The 19,131-nt window shown below is 38.6% G+C and overlaps 1 protein-coding gene across 2 annotated transcripts; it reads right to left on the reverse strand.

Annotated features, from left to right (window-relative positions):
• Positions 1-624: 624 nt before the first annotated feature.
• LOC117300133 lies at positions 625-19,101 on the reverse strand. 2 transcript variants are annotated; one of them, XM_033783857.1, is made up of 19 exons: positions 18,891-19,101; positions 17,872-18,120; positions 17,026-17,214; positions 16,031-16,227; positions 15,270-15,384; positions 13,888-14,064; positions 12,946-13,149; positions 12,279-12,389; positions 11,634-11,831; positions 11,000-11,149; positions 9,939-10,144; positions 9,564-9,687; positions 8,535-8,738; positions 7,723-7,923; positions 6,843-6,959; positions 6,031-6,178; positions 4,952-5,211; positions 2,979-3,115; positions 625-2,628 (listed from the first exon to the last, which is right to left on the reverse strand). In XM_033783857.1, the coding sequence occupies exons 2-19, from the start codon at positions 18,038-18,040 to the stop codon at positions 2,347-2,349; spliced, it is 3,189 nt and encodes a 1,062-aa protein (XP_033639748.1). In that variant the 5' UTR covers positions 18,041-18,120; positions 18,891-19,101; the 3' UTR covers positions 625-2,346. The 2 variants fall into 2 exon arrangements, with proteins under 2 accessions (XP_033639748.1, XP_033639739.1); XM_033783848.1 differs by having other exon boundaries at positions 17,872-18,123.
• Positions 19,102-19,131: the final 30 nt, after the last annotated feature.

A 19,131-nucleotide genomic window follows, 5' to 3' on the forward strand; every position in this document is an offset into this window, starting at 1 on the left:
CCTGAATAAAGATACTAATATAATGATCACTTTTCACATAGCATTTTATCACAGCCCGAAGAGCGTATCAAAGCGCTTCTGATGTTATGACTCAAGGTCACTGGGCACTATAGTTCATTCCTTAAACCATTTCAGCTCCCTGGGGAGAATACAGCCAGTGCCGAGTTACCACACTCAAAGCTAATCATTCACATAAACCATCTCTGCCCTCACAGGTACCCATTTTACCCCTGGGTGGAGAGAAGCTAATGGTCAAGTGGCTTGCTCAAGGACACAAGTGTCTTGACCGATGACTTAACCACCAGAACTCGAGTCGGATGCTCTTATCCACTCGGCCCCCGACACCCAACACAATTGACTTATCTAAAATAAGGCTGGATAGCTCAGTTGGTAGGGCACCGGTATGTTAATCCAGAGGTCTTTGGTTTAAGTCCCGCTCAAGTAAACTTTTCTTTTGTTTAAACCAAAACTATTTAATAATGACTGCGCCCTTTTTAATGTGACAGCCAGCATGTACAAACAGTAACTGGGTCGGAGTTCATAACTACATGTATTTCAACAGGCCTGCAATCCCCTGTTTTTGCAGATTGCTGATGGTCAGTAAAGTACACCGTTAAACGGAAATAAAACGGACTTTTTATTCATTCATTGACATTTGTACAGATCAAATTTATTACATTCTACTGCGTTGAGCCTCACAGAACATAGAAAATAATATCTAGAATATTTATGTCTATCAGCTGAAAGATGTGTAATTCGTACTCGTAACATAAATAAACTGTTTTTTATTTTTATTATTCTCTTGAGGATTTACTCAATGTGTTCAACATTATACGATACAACATGGAGAACTGCCAAAAATGAATGGGCAAGTATTTTAAATTCTTTTAAAACTTAAATTTTATCAAAAGACCTGAGGCGCAAGTAAAATAAATAAATGTTCAAATTTCTTATACATTGGAGTTCCTCAGCAGTCAAAAGTACTCAATTTTTTTTTTTTTTCATCAAACATTTTTTTCAGTCTTGATTGAGAAAAAGGCTACTTTGAGTTTACAAAGCTACACTTTGGTTAACATCAAGGCTACCTAAATTATGCTTCATTCAAACTTGGGCCATATCCAAATTGGCGGCTAAAGCTATGGCTACAACTATTGTCAAAGGTGTTGCTAAGGAAGTCCTATAGTTTAATGCTCGATGATGCAGTGATCTAGCCATAGGTGTTGCCGTAGCCGGCAATTCAGACAAGGCCTCACAGAAAACCAGAAAGTTTTATTGACGGATCTGTAGATGAATATCATGAGGAAAGGACCACAACTTGTGCATAATCGCACAACTAGATAAGGGTCCAATGTCATGGCTCGGCCTACCGCAAGCAAAGAATTGGCACTTATAAGCAGCGAATCGCGCGCCAATCCTGTGCGCCGCAGGGGGGCAGCTGCATGACGTCAATGCATAAGATCTATTAAAAATTATGCCATTTTAGAAAAGGATGTTGCCAACTTGATCTACAAATTGAGGATCAAAATAAAGAAACCCAATACTTGCTGGTCCAGAGTGCATGGAATGAAATAGACTTTGGCAATTTAATGTAACAAAGTTTAATTTCAAACACCCATACTTCAGATTTAAGTACAGAAAACACATACTTATTAAACACTGCATTTAAACAAACAGTGTTGATAATATTTACAAAATTTGTTTTCATGATTATAGATTTAAATTCATTCATGATCACAGATTTATTCAGAATTTAAACAAACTACACTGTATAGACTACACAGTATACACCTTTTATCATGGTGTGTCCATCTTGATTTTTCTCTATTCCAATAAAGCCAAACCAAGGCCAAACAGACTGGTTCCTTGTTGGTGTTATGAATACTAACATTCATTACTGTTATTGGATACGGGGAGCATGACTAACATGATGGCACCTAATAAAGGTCTATTGAACCAAGATTTGGGCCCAATCTTATAAAGTCTGTAAGCGTAAAAACTTGCTAAGCACAGAATAGTATCACTTAACAGAATCATGTTACCAGTCCAGATTACATTGAGTTTGCATCGTTGTTGCTGGTGCCCGACTCAATTTTTGCTAAGCAAAGAAATTTGTCAAGCAGTATTTTCTGCTTTAAAACAGCTTTATGAAATTGGGCCCAAGGTGAATGGGGTCAATACGCACCTCTACAATTAATTCTCCAGAAATAATGAAGTGACACAATGACCAGTCTCTTCAAAAATATATATTTCTTTCAGGCCAGAGGATTTCAATTTACACCTACTCCTCCAGATTACAATACTTTCTTCACTCATAAAAAATTCTTTCTAAGAAAGGAAAGCCACACCTCACAAAATCAAACACATTTTGGATTTCTGTAGTCCGGATGCTTGACCAGCCCCTCCCTGTGGCCCGCCCGAAGCAGATTGAGACCTTGGTCGCCCAGAAGTTACCCTGTCCGTCTTTCCTCGTGGGGTGACACTGTGGGGCCTGTCTGAAACCAACACTGGAGGAGGGCTATTGGAAGATGGAGTATTCCCAAAGGAGGTTGCTTTCCTATTATCGGCGTCTATGACTGCTTTCTTGAGAGCATTTGGATCACTCTCCTTGTTGGTCGTCTGGTTTCCTTTCTGCAGAGAAATGTGTCAATTTCTAGTTGAGTGTTTGACAACTTTTGCCAAGGTGTGGCGGTTACAATCAGTTGTATGCAAGTCTTGTAAGTTTTTGACAGTATCTGTTTAAACTTGGTGATGGTGCTCAGTTTTTATCGATCTACACCACCTCTGCTCCTTCCCCCACCCCCTATCCTGCCCCTCTAGGACAGTTGTCTGAACTATTTTTTCTTTCATTTATCGTTTTAATTTTTGTAATATTTTCACAAGTTTTGAAAATGGCGATTGAATGAGATTGTCTTGGCGTTCTTAGAAAGATGATTTCAAATCAAAGACCCTTTAAATGACATCAACCGACTGAAACTCACCTGAGCATCTGTATACAGCTTCTTGGCACCTTCACCTATCTCGACCTTGATAACCTTTCCATTGTAACCTTTGCCCTTTAGATCCAGAGTCTTCTCAGCGATCTGGTCCACACCCCAATCAAAATCTTGTGTCATCTCTACACACGCATTTAGGGAAATCAAACAACAATATTATATTAATTAGGGTTTTTACCCATACACCGATGTGTGTTAGCACTGTATACTCAGTACTTTCCCGAATCCTGTGAAAAAAACATCACAGGCATTTTACTCGGGTGGAAAATCGAACCCACGACCCTTGCAATTCTAGAGCAGTGTCTTTCTTAACAACAAGTGTTAGATTTTTGGGGTGCTTTTTCGACGAGTAGATTACAAAAATTTAATTGCCCTTGCATTATTTAGTTGACTTGATTCTTTGTATGTATAGTTCCAGTTGTTATAATTATAGACCAGTACACACAGCATTTGGTAAACAGCAGATACCTCATTTGCATATTTATATTGTGTCCCACGGTATACAATCATTGTCATACTTCAAACTGATGTTTACCCCATTTAGGATGATACCCATGCCTACGTCCTTACGGACTATGAAGGGATGATACCCATGCCTACGTCCTTATGGACTATGAAGGGATGATACCCATGCCTACGTCCTTACGGACTATAAAGGGATGTTACCCATGCCTACGTCCTTACGGACTATGAAGGGATGATACCCATGCCTACGTCCTTACGGACTATGAAGGGATGATACCCATGCCTACATCCTTACGAACTATGAAGGGATGATACCCATGCCTACGTCCTTACGGACTATGAAGGGATGATACCCATGCCTATGTCCTTACGGACTATGAAGGGATGATACCCATGCCTACGTCCTTACGGACTATGAAGGGATGTTACCCATGCCTACGTCCTTACGGACTATGAAGGGATGATACCCATGCTTACGTCCTTACGGACTATGAAGGGATGATACCCATGCCTAGGTCCTTACGGACTATGAAGGGGGTTAGCCCTGGTTCAGCCCATAGAGTAAGTGACAAAGTGCCCTTGGTGGCAGTTGATTTGGATCAATAGCCCAAATCAGCTAGGTGTAGCCGTCCCCTTGAAGTGGCTGTCCATGGTATTTATGTTAGGCGATCTCTCAAAAACATTTTCAAAATATTAAAATAAACATATTTTTTTTCAAATTCACTTGATGTCAATACATGATACATTTTGCGAGTTAGTCTATGTTTCTGCGTGGTAGGCAACTTGCTAAAAGAAGTAACTTAAGGTCGTATTGCATGCCTCTTTGTTACCCGTCCTTTGTCTAAACTGCAGTCTATATCATTTCATGCTTGCTCCATATCTTCACATGCAATTTCTCTCCCAAAATGGCACACCGTGAACCAGACAGCAACCTTGTGTGAATTCAGCACAGAGGCATTAAGCCAGACTTGACACAAATTTGAATAATTATAATAATAATAAAGTCTTATATAGCGCACGTATCTACCAAACAAGGTACTCAAGCACTAAGTATATACAAACTTTCAGAAGGATAGGTAAATTGCAGTGATGAGTTCTGAGACCCAATTATTTAGCACCTTACAAGGGTTTACAAGGTGCTACGGCGCATTCAGCAGCCACAGCCAGGAACACCGGGGCGAACCCCTTCTCTTTTTCGATAAGTGCACTGGGTTCTTTTACATGCGTTACACAACACATGGGACCAACAGCTTTACACCTCATCCGAAGGACGAAGCAATGGTTAAGTGTCTTGCTCAAGGACACAAGTGTCATGGCTGGGGATTCGAACCCACACTCTGCTGATCAGAAATGCCACAGTTTGAATTCGGTGCTCTTAACCACTAGGCCATGACACATCCACAACTTTGACTTTGACTGAACTCCAGCTGTATCAGGGACTATCATTAATCCAAGATACTCCACCATGTGATGTACTGCTCAACTCAACATACCTATTTTGTCCATCGTGAGCATGTGAAAATGCTCCTGCGCAGCCCCCTCTGGTGGCCAGTTGACACTGGTCAGGATACAGGGCAGGATGGGTTTTCCGGATTCCTTGGCCAGATCCAAGACTTTACCAGCAAGTTGGCTGTTGCTAATCTCTGGTCCCATACAGCAGACTAAGGAGTCACACGTCTTGATGGAGGCCATGATTTCCTTTTCCAATGTGGAGATGGGAGGGAGAATTGCAACGAATCCCTTCTCTTCCAGCCTGATTTGGTCAGAAACAAAAAAAATGTGTGTCAATTTAAAGCCATTATACACTTTCGAACAGAACAACAACAAAAATGCACAGATTTACAAATAACTTACAGGGTTTACAGAAGGTAATGTTGAAAGACTTCTCTCGAAATTTATTCCATGAAATGCTTTACTTTTTGAGAAAACATTAAAACAATTATCATTTCTCGATAATGAGAATTACGGATTTATTTTAAACACATGTCATGACACGGCGAAACGTGCAGAAACAAGGTATGGGTTTTCCCATTATTTTCTCCCGACTCCGATGACCGATTGAGCCTAAATTTTCACAGGTTTGTTATTTTATATATACGTTGTGATACACGTAGTATGGCCTTTGGACAATACTGTTTACCGAAAGTATCCAATGGCTTTAATGGCGAAGCATTTCAAGTTCTTGAAATCAAAATCTTTTGTGTTTCATTTTATTTTGTTTAAAAGACAACAACAACCATTACAGTTGCTTCAATCCTACCATAAGTTTTTATAAAAATCATAGCATGATTTATGAGTGTAATTTTAAAACACAAAAGTCGGCTTAAAGCAGATAGGAACTGTACGACCTACGCGCTCAATGGAGAAATAATGTCCTTTCTGCTGAACCGACTGGGTCTTTCTAGGCCGTACAAGCCCTTTTGCTTTGAGTGGGTCTTTCTAGGTCACTCCTTTTTGCTCTGTCCAACGATCTATTGTTCTGTACTTACAATAATGATTATATCATAGTAAATCAAGTCTTTGGAGACTTTGGCCAAGTACATGACACCCTAATCACATGACCAATACTTACTGTGCTTGTATGTGAGTCGCACCATTGTAGCGTGCCGAGTCATAGTATATAAGAATCTTGTATTTATTTAGGTGATTCTGTGGCCTTTCCTCTGCAGGTGAGGCTGGGTTCTCTTGTCTTTCTTCAGTGCTCATTCTGTGGTAGCCAGCTACATTCAGTAAAATAAAACAAAAACTCCACCGTTACTCAGTGAGAGACAACAAATCTAAAGCTGTATCTGAATGCGCCATACTTGTTAACATGTGAGGGCACTCTCAATAGTATTTTTATCACTTTGGGAGTATACGCCATTCGCCCTACACAGTTTTATTCGGCGTTCTGTCACTTTTGTTGCACTGTAGTTTTAGGTTGCTTTAGAGGTGGATCATTACAGCTCCTTAAAAGGTCTTATTGTCCATGATGTATTTGATGTCTGTTGTGGTAATTGGTTCCAGTCTTTAATAACCGTTTCGGGTATAAATGAATATACCCCGGTTTGACAGCGCCCTCTTGGGGTAAAAAATATTGCGCATTGACAGCTACAGCTATGGCTATGACTTTTTTTAAGGGTTGTGCTAAGGACGTACTTTACTTCAAATCAACGGACGTTAATGCAGAAATCTAGCCGGTACAATTTCTTGACATTTTAATGAAGTAAAATATTTGTTAAACACAAAATAGTTACAGAACCTTCTGATGTAAATTCCATTACCCATGCCAACCCCTCCAAAGTTAATTGTTATTGCTAGGCACCTTTGAAAAAAAAGCTTCCTTAAAAAAAAAACTTCCCAAGGATAAGTAAGAAATAAACCAATAAGTGCTGAGACTCTGACCTTCGTCTTTCTTGGCTTGGATGATATCTTTCCTCAACTGTTCTGCTTCGGCCATCCAGCTTGAAACATCACCCAAGGGAAAGGGCTGGGGGTTTGTGTCGATTTGTACTTCACTTCCTGCAATAAAACATTACCCAGTTACATTTAGTTGGTATGGAGTGAGCACAGATGTTTTATTTTTAACCAGAAGACAATTGTACTATTTGCTATTTTGCCTTTGCACTAATGTGTATTTAAGCACTGTATACTTGGTATTTGCCGTGCGGATAAGATCACACAACTCAAGCTCTGCTATTTCTGATCAGCAGGGTGTGGGTGCGAGTCCCGGTTGTGACAATTACCTCCTTAGGCAAGACACTTAACCATTATTGCTGCGTCCTTCGGATGCGTCCTTCTGATGGGACATAAAGCCATAGGTCTGTGTGTTGTGTAAAGGACGTAAAAGAACCCAGTGCACTGCAGTGCACTTAATCCACACAAAAGGAAGGGGACTTGTCCGAGTGTTCCTGGTTTGTTTTGGCAGCATATTGTCCCACAGCATCTTATAAACCATTACATGGTGCTATGTAAAGGAATACACCTCATACTTCAAAGCGTAGCTCTGCATACCTTACATACAAAAATACTGAGCGCTTTCAGATGCCCATCGGGTATGACAGAGCGCTTTGTAAGAACTACATTAGTATTACCTTTCCCCCCCAAGTCCTGTGAAAAAAAGCGCACACGCATAATACTTGTTTGTTGTCTTTACTTAGTAAAGTCATTGTTTCATTGTAACAAGGATATTCTATAATATAAAAAAAAGAATGCCATTCTGGAAATTAAAATAAATCTTGACAATAAGTGGCTTTAAAAGGGGGGAACTCGGCAGGAAACGTACCAAATTTATAGAGGGAGATGATTGGATAGAAGCCACCGGCGGGTTGTTCCATGGCCCTGTGGTAGAGGAGAGTGTCACCGATTGTACAATACACGACCACCACTTGAGAAGCTCGATCATCTGGTTGGTTCTTCTTGGGTGGGTAGACTATACCGAATCCTAGTCGATCGCCACTCTCTATTAATATTTGCAGCTTGGACTCTAATTGGGAGGGGAAATAATTGAGAATAGGTCAAGTCTAATTTCAAAGTTTCAAAAAGAAAAGTTCGAGTGCATTGCACAAGAGCCAACAAGTCCTTTTTTAAATCTTTTTTTTTATTTATCTATCAAGCTCTTGTACTCAGTTAGTGTTAACACACGATGTGCTACTTTGCTGTATAGATCAGTTCTTAGAGAACTTGTTTGCCCTTGATTCACTAAGCAAAGCTAATAGTCTCTGCCAATAGACCGATCCATTAGGCTCTGCCCACGACGCACGTATGAGCAAGAACACGTGAGCCTCTCCAATGCCTTTCTGCACAACTCTGCCGCGCGCGCCAAGCATACGCACACGCATGTCAGACCTTATTTGTCAGACCTTCGTTGCATTGTGATTGGTCAGTACGCAATGGGGCGGAGCTTAATGGATCGGTCTATTTCCTACCTCCCCCAAGGCAGTCATTAACAAGCAGGACAGTTCTTTTGTAGAAAAAAATACTGACCACGCATAGGGACCTCATGTTGATATGCCCTACTTATGAATGGTTCAACACTTTAACACTCCCAAAATGAATGAATTTATTTATAAATGAAGCATTATTGACACCACTTACTTTCATTAGAGAGGGCATCCTTGTAACCTATGCAATTTGTATTGCAATAGTAACGGATATCTCTCGCCTTGTCTCCATTTGATAATTCCTTGAATGGTTTGTTCCCTAAGACATTAGTCAGCCCGATTACAGGAGCCTTGCTTATGTGCTGATTTAAGGTAGACAGCATCGTGGAATTGACAGCCACTTGAAAGTAATCCCAGGCTAAAAAAAAAAGAAGTATGGAAAATAAAAATAAAAATAAGCAATTTTTTTTTTTAAACCACAGATTTACAACAAACTTACAGTCTAATGATGGTGATAGTAGAAAACATCCCTTGAAATATTTCTGTCTGAAATGTCATATTTGATGAGAAATAAATAAAGCTTATTTCCCATTTGGAGTTTATCGATAAGCATTTTACTCACACACAAAATTTGCATCATTGCAATGCAAAATGTGTAATCAGTTTTTCACTATTTTCTTCTGACCCAGATTGCCAATCGATCTCAAACTCCTACAGGTTTGACGGTTTATGTGCATGTATATGGTGTATTACATGAAGTGCTTTTTAACTACGAACCGGGCAGAAAGTAGAAAATCGGTTAGGACTACTACTTTAGCTTATAAGATCTTTATAAACTGCACTACCGCGGAGTCAGTTCTTTAATTGGTCTCAAAGTTTCGACAAGCATGCTTTAGTCATCCTCAGGAGATGTTATCATTATTGGTTACCTCCTTGTGTCATGTCTTACATTCATCTGTCCTTTTGTCTGTTTGTCTGTCTGTTTGATTGTCTTGTCTTTATCTGTTTTCTTATCAGTTTGGCTGTTTTTACAAGCTCATGATTACCAAAACGGCCCACTACTCAATTTATTTATTTATGTTTACTGCTATTCATGATATGTTTTGCTTTACTCCGTAATACATGTAGCTGTCATTATTCTTTTATGATAGTATGGAAATAAATGTATTCTTGAATTGAAAAAAAACAATAAAATAAAATGATTATTACTTATTTCATAAGATAAACAAATAATCTTGCTGACCTTTAGTGAGTGGTTGAGGTGACTTGAAGCTCATTGCGTGTTGATTCCTCTTCTTCTTCTGCACAGTCAGCGAGGACCCTCGTAGAATCAACCCAGAACATTTTATCCAGTTGGAAAGATCATTCTGATGAGAGGAAATTAACAGTAGAAATATAATGTAAAATCAACATTAGGGGCCAATTATTGTTATTACCTTTATAATGATGCGACCATCTTAATTTGTTTCCCATTCAACTCAATGTAAACCAAACCGAGGCTGGAAGGCAAAAAATAGTCTGGTTCCTTGTTGTAACAGTGCATCAACGTTTGCTACTGTTATGGGACACAGGGAACATGACCAAAAATGGTGGGCAGCATGCTGTTGTGTCATCTTACCTGGGAGAACGTGCTTGAAAGAGTAAGGCTAGGGCTCGGCCAGTTGACTCTGACTGCACACTGCTCACCGGAGAACCCAAGACTGGGAAACATGTCCGCACTCCCACCGGTCATTGGAGCCACACCAACCAGTTGACCATTCTTGATAAAATGTACTATCTTCAAGTTACGGTCAAAATATTCCACAAAGCAGCCAACTTCATCTCCTAGAAAAAATTTAAACAGGGTCAATAAACGAATAAATTTAACTAAAAGAAACTGAATGGAGTACGGTTTTTTGTAAAAAACACAAACATCACCACTGACTACTTTAAAACATTCCAAAATAGTACTTATAATATATCTTGTTGTAATTTATTATGACTTCGTTTCCTATGCAAATTCAGAATAAGTATTTGGAATTCCTCACAACTTTTAAGTTGTGAGGAATTCCCTTTACGGACCATTCATTTCTGTACAATCACCATTTCTTGAAAAAGTTTCAGAAAAAAATTAGATGAAACAGAAATGTTGTTTGGTTTAAGAAACATAAGATACTATGTTAACGTTTAAAACACTGGAATATGACAATTCAGGACATAAGAAGTAACTATAAAAAAAATATAGTAAATTTGCGGGTTCGACTGTGTATCTTTTGTGGAAGTGTCGGCTCTGAAACGAGCCGGTCGGTGTGGTCTCGACATCTTGACATTTCAAACAGTTTACTCTGATTATCTTTAGTATCATCTTTGACCTTTTTGGTGATTGGAAGTAGGTCAAATTTCGCAGCAGTGTTTGCAGCTGTTATGGGCATCTTAGTATAGTCATTCCCGACCGCGATGGTCTCTAAACAGTTCTAAAAGGCACTATACCCCTTTGACTTTTGACTTATTCAGCTCTCCATTTCTCGTTATCAAGTAAAACAATTTGCTAACAAATATTTTTAGTAATATTACCAATAGTGTCGTGTGCCTGTAAAGATCTGCCAAAACTGACGACCATAATCCACATCAAAAAGACATCTTTTAACAGAAAAGATTAAAAAGTGCGAAGCACTACAACAAGTTTCTTGACAGTGTTACCTTTGACGTATTTTTCCGTACTGTGTTTTTCCTCGCCGTTTGAGATTTTTCCTGATGAAGAGAAGCCAACAGTGTCGACTAGATCACCGGGAAGTTCGCCGACACTCTGCTTGTCACGAGTTATACCAATAGAAACCTTACCCTTTGGATCTAAGAGATAATAATAATAATAATAATAATAATAATAATAATAATAATAATAATAACAATAATTTTAATAATAACAATAATAATAATCCATTCCGAAAACACTGGGGAAACATCTTCTGCAGAAGGCGGCGCTTTTAGGAATAGTGAGGATTCTGAGAAAGATCCTCGAGATCTAAGGCTATGGGATGTAGCCCGACTCGATGAGTTACCGGCACAAATGAAAATATGATCTTTCTTTTGCATGCTGTGATAAGATGAAAAAATAATAATAATTATTAGAAGACACGACAAGTTGGCATAGGGATCTGTGTAAGAAATGGGGTGTCCAAGTGACTGCAAAATGGAACGACCATGTTCCGGAGAGGTACGTGAGCATGAAATAAGCCCAAAGTGGCGACGTCACCCAGACACAACACAATTTGTGGACGTTCACGTTCATATATTTCCTTGCGTAACTTGCAGCTTAACCTTGCTAATATCTCACCATCTTCAGTGACTGTGATGGTGAAGTAACGCTGTTCTGGAGTCATCATTTTCAACAGCTGCAGAAGCTGCTTAGACGAACCTGACTTTGTTGGCCTGATCACATCGCCCGATGGTACTTCCAGTAACTCACTGAAGCGAAAATCACCAGACGTTGTTCCGTCCTTAAAAGTTGGACCGGTGGATCGGTTGATTTCCGCTGGGGGAGAAAAAAAACAGACAAACTACATGGTTATGATGTTATAATTCTACCCCTTGTGAAAATAATGCTCTGGTCCTTTACATGTATGTCAGGTAGATTATTCTAGACATGAAAGGGACACACATTGCCTATTACGGCATGAGCTAACACTGCATGCCAACTTGAAGAGTCAAAATGGCCGACCGTGTTAGTTTGTAAAGTAATTTAAGGAAAACCACGAGGCATTATTGTGTGAATCATTATATTCTACTTTTAAAACATCTTCCTAACCATTATGCATATTATAACTGGTTACAAACGAGATTTTCATAGACCAACTCGCCCGATCAAAGGCAAAGTGTCCCTTTAAGCTTGTCAAACTGATATTTCTTGACACTTTTAATCAAACAAAATAAAAATGAAACACTTTGAGTTTCACAACTCTCTGATGTAAGTTTCATTTACCACTGCTAAAGCCAAGCCCAAAGCCTTGAAATTTCTTTGATTGCACTCGCCAGTCTTCTACATCAGGCAGGGGAGGTGCTGAACATTGTGTGTTCATCTTCACGATACAACCTGGCAACAAGAACACACACAAAAGTGGGTTACAAAAATGGGTAAAAGGAATCTCATGAAGCCACTAGTGATACTTTGAAAACGCCACTGAAAAATATGCGAGTTTGTTCTCAATTTTTCCTTTTTATATTTGAATTGGTGAAATAAACATCTTTGCTGAAAGGGTAAAAAGGAGTCACCAGGTGGAAGCAAAGAAGTCCAAGTCATTCCACCAACAATTATCCAGGTGATTGGTTTGAAAAAACAACTACAGAAAAAGTTGCCCGTTAAATTTAGCACATATCAAGACTTGCCAAACCATTTTTAAAACAATCTCTCTTTGGGATTTTACCACCGTAACCCTCATTTATTGTGACAAGGAACAATTTTTTTTTATTCGCCCGGCGGACTAGTAAAGAAAGTATGACTCGTCTGCCGCTTTAAAAGTTAATTTTGCCAAAGTCGATAACTTTTAAAAGTCTGAATTGAAAACAAAAGACCTTTTTTTTCCGAAGTCGGAAAAGACAGAAATCTACCAAAAGGTAGAAGAATCTCATCCCTGACCGTTGCATCTTACCTTGGAATGCTAGACCAATAGTTGGATAGAAACCACCCATGGGTTGGGATATGGCGTGATGGTGGACCACCTTTCCGTTCTTAGTGAAGTAGATGATGACCTTCACTGACTTTCTCTTGTCTGCTTCGTTGGGGTTACTGAATACAAGTCCACATCCCATGACATCACCAGTACCACATTTGCAGTTGTCTCCCAATGGAGTTGCTGGATTTGGAGTTACCAAGAAAAGGGAGTTAAAGACACTGGAGACGTTTGATAATTACTAAAAACGTATATTAGTATAAAAAATTACTTGGTTATGAGCAACGTATAGCAGTTGATAGTATAACACAGTGTGAGAAACTACTCCCTCCGAATCAATGCAGTTTTTGAGAAAGGGGTAATTTCTAACTCAAATATTTCAATGTTCTGAAAAATTTGTTTTAAAAGCTTTTAATATAAGGAGCCATTTTATCAGCTTGTTTCAGCCGACCAAAAGTAGATGCCAGAAATCAACAATAATTTTGTTCCACATGATCTATACATTCACATAGATTAAAGGGAAGGTACACGCTTGGTAATTGTCAAAGACCAGTCTTCGCAGTTGGTGTATCCCAACATAAGCATAAAATAACAAGCCTGTGAAAATGTGAGCTCATTTGGTCATCAGAGTTGCGAGAAAATGATGACAGAAAAAACACCCTTGTTGGACGAATTTGAGTGCTTTCAGATAGGAATAAAAGACTTCTAGCTAGAAGTCTTGCATTATTTTAGTGAGAAATTACCTTTTTCTCAAAATCTATGCTACTTCAATGTTTTATACCATCAACAGCTCTCTAATGCTCGTTACAGGGTCAGTTTTTAAGTTAATATTTGTTTTGAGTAATTACCTAACGTGTACCTTCCCTTTAAACTGAGAGCAAATAATGAAAATATAAATTGATAAACTAGAAGTTGCTGTACCATTGATAGGGTGTTCATAGTAAATAGTTCCATCTGCTGCACTGTAGCCAATAGCTTCCATCATAGTACCAGGGAGTTTACCGTCATCAAGGAGAGCTGATGTCACTCCAATGACAGGTCCAATTACAGTATCCTCCTCCATCGCAACAATAGTCATTTCCAAGTACTGCTCTGCACCTGTGCCAACAAATAAAACACCAAAATAGAAATTATGTTCATTTTATTTCACCCATACCATAGAGTTATATATAAGAACTAGAGGGCGCACTGGCCTATATACGCGCTCCGGCATGCGCGCAGGCGGCCATTTTCTAAGTTGAACAAACAGCATCGTGTGAGCGTTCAATAAAAAAAACTAAAACGTGTATTTCATATTCAACGCGCGTGCAGAAGGACGCGCTTGTCATCCTGCGGTCCCGTGGCGTTTGTGCACGAAGCATTGAGCACTCATGCGCCCTCTAGTTCTTATATATAACTCTATGACCCAGACACACTGATGTGAATACTCAGTACTTTCTCCCGAGTTATGTGAAAAAAATCACAGGCATATAATACTCGGGCGGGATTCGAACCCATGACTTTTGCAATTCGAAACCTATGTTTTAGCAGCGGGTATTGCAACGATTTAATAGATGTTAAATTTGCATCGAGGACAAAGAATATTAATTTTGGTTTTACCCATATACACCGATGAGTGTTAGCACTGTATACTCAGTACTGAGAAATTACTGACAAGGTTCAGAATCAGCCACGTTAAAGGTAAAGGCACTGGACTCCTTTGATAATTGTCAAAGATCAGTATTCTCACTTTGTGTATCCCAACATTTGCATAAAATAACAAATCCGGTGTAAAATTTGGACACAGTTGGTCATCGAAGTTGCAGGAGAATAATGACAGGAAAAAACACCCTTTTTTACAAATTTATATGCTTTCAGATGCCTCTTCAAGCCTGAAGTCTTTTAATATTTGAGTGAGAAATTTTCTCTTTCTCAAAAACTATGTTACTTCAGAAGGGGGGGTTGTTTCTCACAATGTTTTATACTATCAACAGCTCTCCATTGCTCGTTACCAAGTAAGTTTTTATGCTATCAGTAATTACATTTTGAGTAATAACCAACAGTGTCCAGTGCTTATTCTATTTTTTTATTATTTTTTTATATATATATTTTTTTTGGGGGGGGGGGGTACCAATACACCAATGTGTGTTAGCAATGTATACTCAGTACTTTCCCGAGTTCTGTGAACAAAATCACAGGCATATAATACTCGGGTGGGATTTGAACCCATGACCTTTGCAATTCTAGAGCAGTGTCCTACCAACTAGACCAGTGCCTAATGCAATGGTGTGTCACTTGATCAAGGCTGTAATAATTGCATTTACTTGTATGGAAGGGATACGGTGCTTGGATAGCAGCTATCTCTGATGATGTCCGTAGGCTGACCAGGTTGTCATCTGTGGTTACTGTATCTGGCATGTTCCAGTCCGACACATTATCCTGCAGGGAAAACAAAATCACAAAAACAATCTGAATAAATAGGAATAAATAAAATGAAAAGTGACAAGTGAATATGAACAACAATCCCAAATAGGAATTATACAAAATCTAATATTCAAATTCTGGGGAATACAAACTAACATATTTTTCTATAGGCACAGTACTTCATAGTGAAATGTTTCTCAAAATGCATTGTACCAGCCAAAAGCTGCTTTTAATTTTTAAATTTTTATTGACATTAATTTTCAGATTCATTTACAGACCCATTAAACTTACACTTTAAATAATTTCAACTTGAATATACCCGTGAGTTATCTATGTATGTTTTTTATGTGCAATTAAATGTTTTATCACTTTATATATATGCAATCTCCCATGTGCAAATAATCTTGAGAAATTATTAATGAATGTTGAAACTAATTGTCTTTATTCCTTTTGTACATGTACGTACATCTGGAGAAGAAACAAATGTCAAGCCTTTGAGTTGCATGACAAATGAACAAGATAAGCCTTGAATAATCAAATAGAAGTGTATTCAAGAAAACTGCAAGAAGAAAAAAAAAATAAGGACAAAAATAACATCTCGGAATAGATTTATGGGTAATACTAACATGTATTAGGGTTAAGATATTCAAAATTTAAGAACCTGTGAACAACTTGGCGGTGAGGAGCTCAGCCAGTCTACATGTAGTTCTACCGTCCCCCACCACACATTGATGGTAGGGAATAGAAACTCAGGTTTCAGTGATAACCAACGCCGCTGAACCAACTTGTCATTCTTATAGATACACACCAGGGATTTGGTTGGGGTAAAGTAGTCTATGCATAGACCTACGACGTCACCTGTTAAAGAGGTCAAAACAATGCACATCAGTGAAACGTTACAATAAAAATAATAATAATAATTGGTTTTTATATAGCGCTTTACACACCCGGAAGTCTTAAAGCCAACATTATTACCCCTGGTCACTGGGCCATTTATCTCATTCCTTAAACCATCTCAGCTCCCTGGGGAGTATACAGCTTGTGCAACAAATCAATCACAAGAACCATCTCTGCCCTCACAGGTTTCCATTTACTCCATGGTGGAGAGAAGCAATTAAAGTTTAGTGTCTTGCTTAGGGACACAAGTGTCATGACCGGGACTCCAACTCACACTTAACTAAACAGAAACACCAGAGCTTGGGTTTGGTGCTCTTTATCCACACGGCCAAGACACCCCAGTCCAAAGTCATACTATGTTTGTGTGAGTTCCTCAAAGAGTTGGCGTTTGATCATTGATGGGGGATAACATTGATGAAGTCAAGGACTAAGAGATTGTGGGGAGGGGGGATGGGGACTCATTTCTGGAGATCTCTACCACCACTCAAAAGGTCATACTTCACCAAAGGTCATCGTCATCGATGCCACAAACTGACACACTGTATACAAAACCACTTTTTTTTTAAATAGTTTTTTGCATGCTTAGTTCTGCTTAGCAGTAATGTCTTCTTAACAACTTTATGACATTGAGGTCTACTTGATCCTAAGAAACAAGTTTTAAGAGTCACATGTGATGAATATTCTGATTGCACAGGCATTTATCATCTCTGTGCAGAATAAATCTGAGATAATGACAAGAAAATTTGTTGGGATGGTTACCTTGGCCAAAGGTTGGTAAAAACTCTTTTGATCCTTTACTAGCAGGGCTTGAGACGCTCCCGTCATCGCTAAAGTAGGCCACAGCATCAGATCTCCTTGATGAGAAATCAGTTTCATCATTTTCAATGTCCTCTGCATCCAAATCAGTAGTAAAGTTGCTGAGGCCAATGGCTACGACAGCGTCTTTGGCTAAAGGCAAAAACAAATCAGGTCATAATAATACAAAAAATAATAATAGTGGCTTCTTATAAAGCATGCATATATGTCACTCAGTGACGCGCAAGGCGCTTCAACATTCAGTATTTTCCTGCCATGTTTTTTGGGGCTACGTTTTGAGAATGAGACCAATTCCTTTACATAGCACCAAGTAATGGTTTGCAAGGTGCTGTGGCGGAATATGCAGCCAATCAAACCAGGAACACCAGGATAAGTGCACTGAGCTCTTTTACATGCATTATACAACACACGGGACCAACAGCTTTAGAGCCCATCCAACGGACGCAGCATTAACGGTTCAGTGTCTTGCTAAAGGACACAAGTACCATGACCAGGACTCGAACCCCCACTCTGCTGAACAGAAACACCAGATTTATTAATGCTAATAAAAACCTGCTTAAAAAAACATATAAAACAAACATGAGGACATGGCCTCTGTTGCCCTGGTCTTGTCTTTGGTGCTCCTTTAAAAGTTTCAAATAGACTTTGAGATTCTCAATGTCGGTGTCCTACTGCAAAATGAAAATTGCCTTGCCCTCTCAAACCTGACATTCAACACCTACAGGACGAAACTAACAATAATTACATTATGATTAATGTGATATGTGACTTTCCATAATTCATTCCTACCTTGCTGAACTACTTTCACTCTGAAGTAAGGGTTTTGAGGTGATAGAGGCTGGGCGTCACATTGAGCAAACACGACATGATTGCCCTCCTTTGCAAGATCCGGTACTTTTAGGATTCTATTCTCATTGCTGAATTGTACAACTTTTGATGAGCTGATTTTTAGAGCCATTTAAACACCTGACAGCTAGGGCTAGGCTTAGCCCTCTTTTTTTTCACTGGATCAAATCTCAAAACAACTTCTGACGTGTTCTTCTGAAAAGTAAACACCACAAACAATAATTAACATTATGCCATTATTTCTTCCATTGTCTTGGTGGGATTTAACAAATAATATTTATATTAACATAACATGACACATCTGTGCAAATTTTAATTGACCCTTCATTTGTTTCTCGCTAATTTGATAAAATTAGCTTACAATTTAGTGTCATTAATTTATAACAAATGATACCATGATAATTATTTGCCCATGTAACCAAGCTTAATTAAGCTCCACCCACCATGGCCTCTTTTTATAGCCTAGGATAGGAGTCAAAGTCAGTGTGTTAAATGATTTTATATTGAAAAAAAATAACTCAGGAAGAGTAAGACTTTCAAAAAATAAGAATTCGTGAGTAAGACCAACTGGTAAGACTAAACCCCCAAGACTCAAGAGGAAGAGTAGACTTAGTGAATTGGGCAACATGACAAATAATAAACAGCCTGCCCTGCTCACTCAAGTCAAAGTTAAAACAACAAGTAAAAAACACATTCTGCTTTAAATAAAGAATTTGGTAAACACCGAAGGAGGAAACACGTAACATTATAATTCAATTAACTGATTGATACTATTACTTATAATGAGTCTTGAAATTGTAATAAATTAGCAATATTTAATTGCAATTCTGATTCATATTTCCATTAAAAAATAATGATAATTGATATAATTATAATAAATTATATTTATAAATATCTTTTGACTTTTTTTGTACGCTCAAAAGAGTTGTTTATGATTAGAATTTTCAGTTACAGTAACTTACATCATATCATAGTATATACCCATGAGATAAGAGCATGTTCGGTAATCTGAACTTGCTGCTTTCACTGCAGAATCAGGAGCAGAACCTCGGCCCTTTTTAGACAAGAAGTAAGCGCTAGCAGACGGTTTGGAATGTTGCTATGCATGTTGCTGGCCACACTGATTGATTGACCTTTCATTCACTGGTATCCACATACTGCACGTTCAACTTATTGGGAGGTTGGGAACCGGCGATACGAGAA

The sequence above is a fragment of the Asterias rubens genome, chromosome 1 (genome assembly GCF_902459465.1).
Source record: "Asterias rubens chromosome 1, eAstRub1.3, whole genome shotgun sequence".
Taxonomy (NCBI): domain Eukaryota; kingdom Metazoa; phylum Echinodermata; class Asteroidea; order Forcipulatida; family Asteriidae; genus Asterias; species Asterias rubens.

What these genes read in the sequence shown, in the direction of transcription:
- LOC117300133 (XM_033783857.1), bottom strand. Translation starts at nt 18,040, where the DNA reads ATGGCTCTAAAAATCAGCTCATCAAAAGTTGTACAATTCAGCAATGAG. An exon ending in CATCACAGTCACTGAAGATG is followed by an intron (nt 11,150 to 11,633) that starts GTGAGATATTAG and finishes ATTATCTCTTAG; the next exon opens with ATCCAAAGGGTAAGGTTTCT. An exon ending in GGATGCCCTCTCTAATGAAA is followed by an intron (nt 7,924 to 8,534) that starts GTAAGTGGTGTC and finishes CCTCCCAATTAG; the next exon opens with AGTCCAAGCTGCAAATATTA.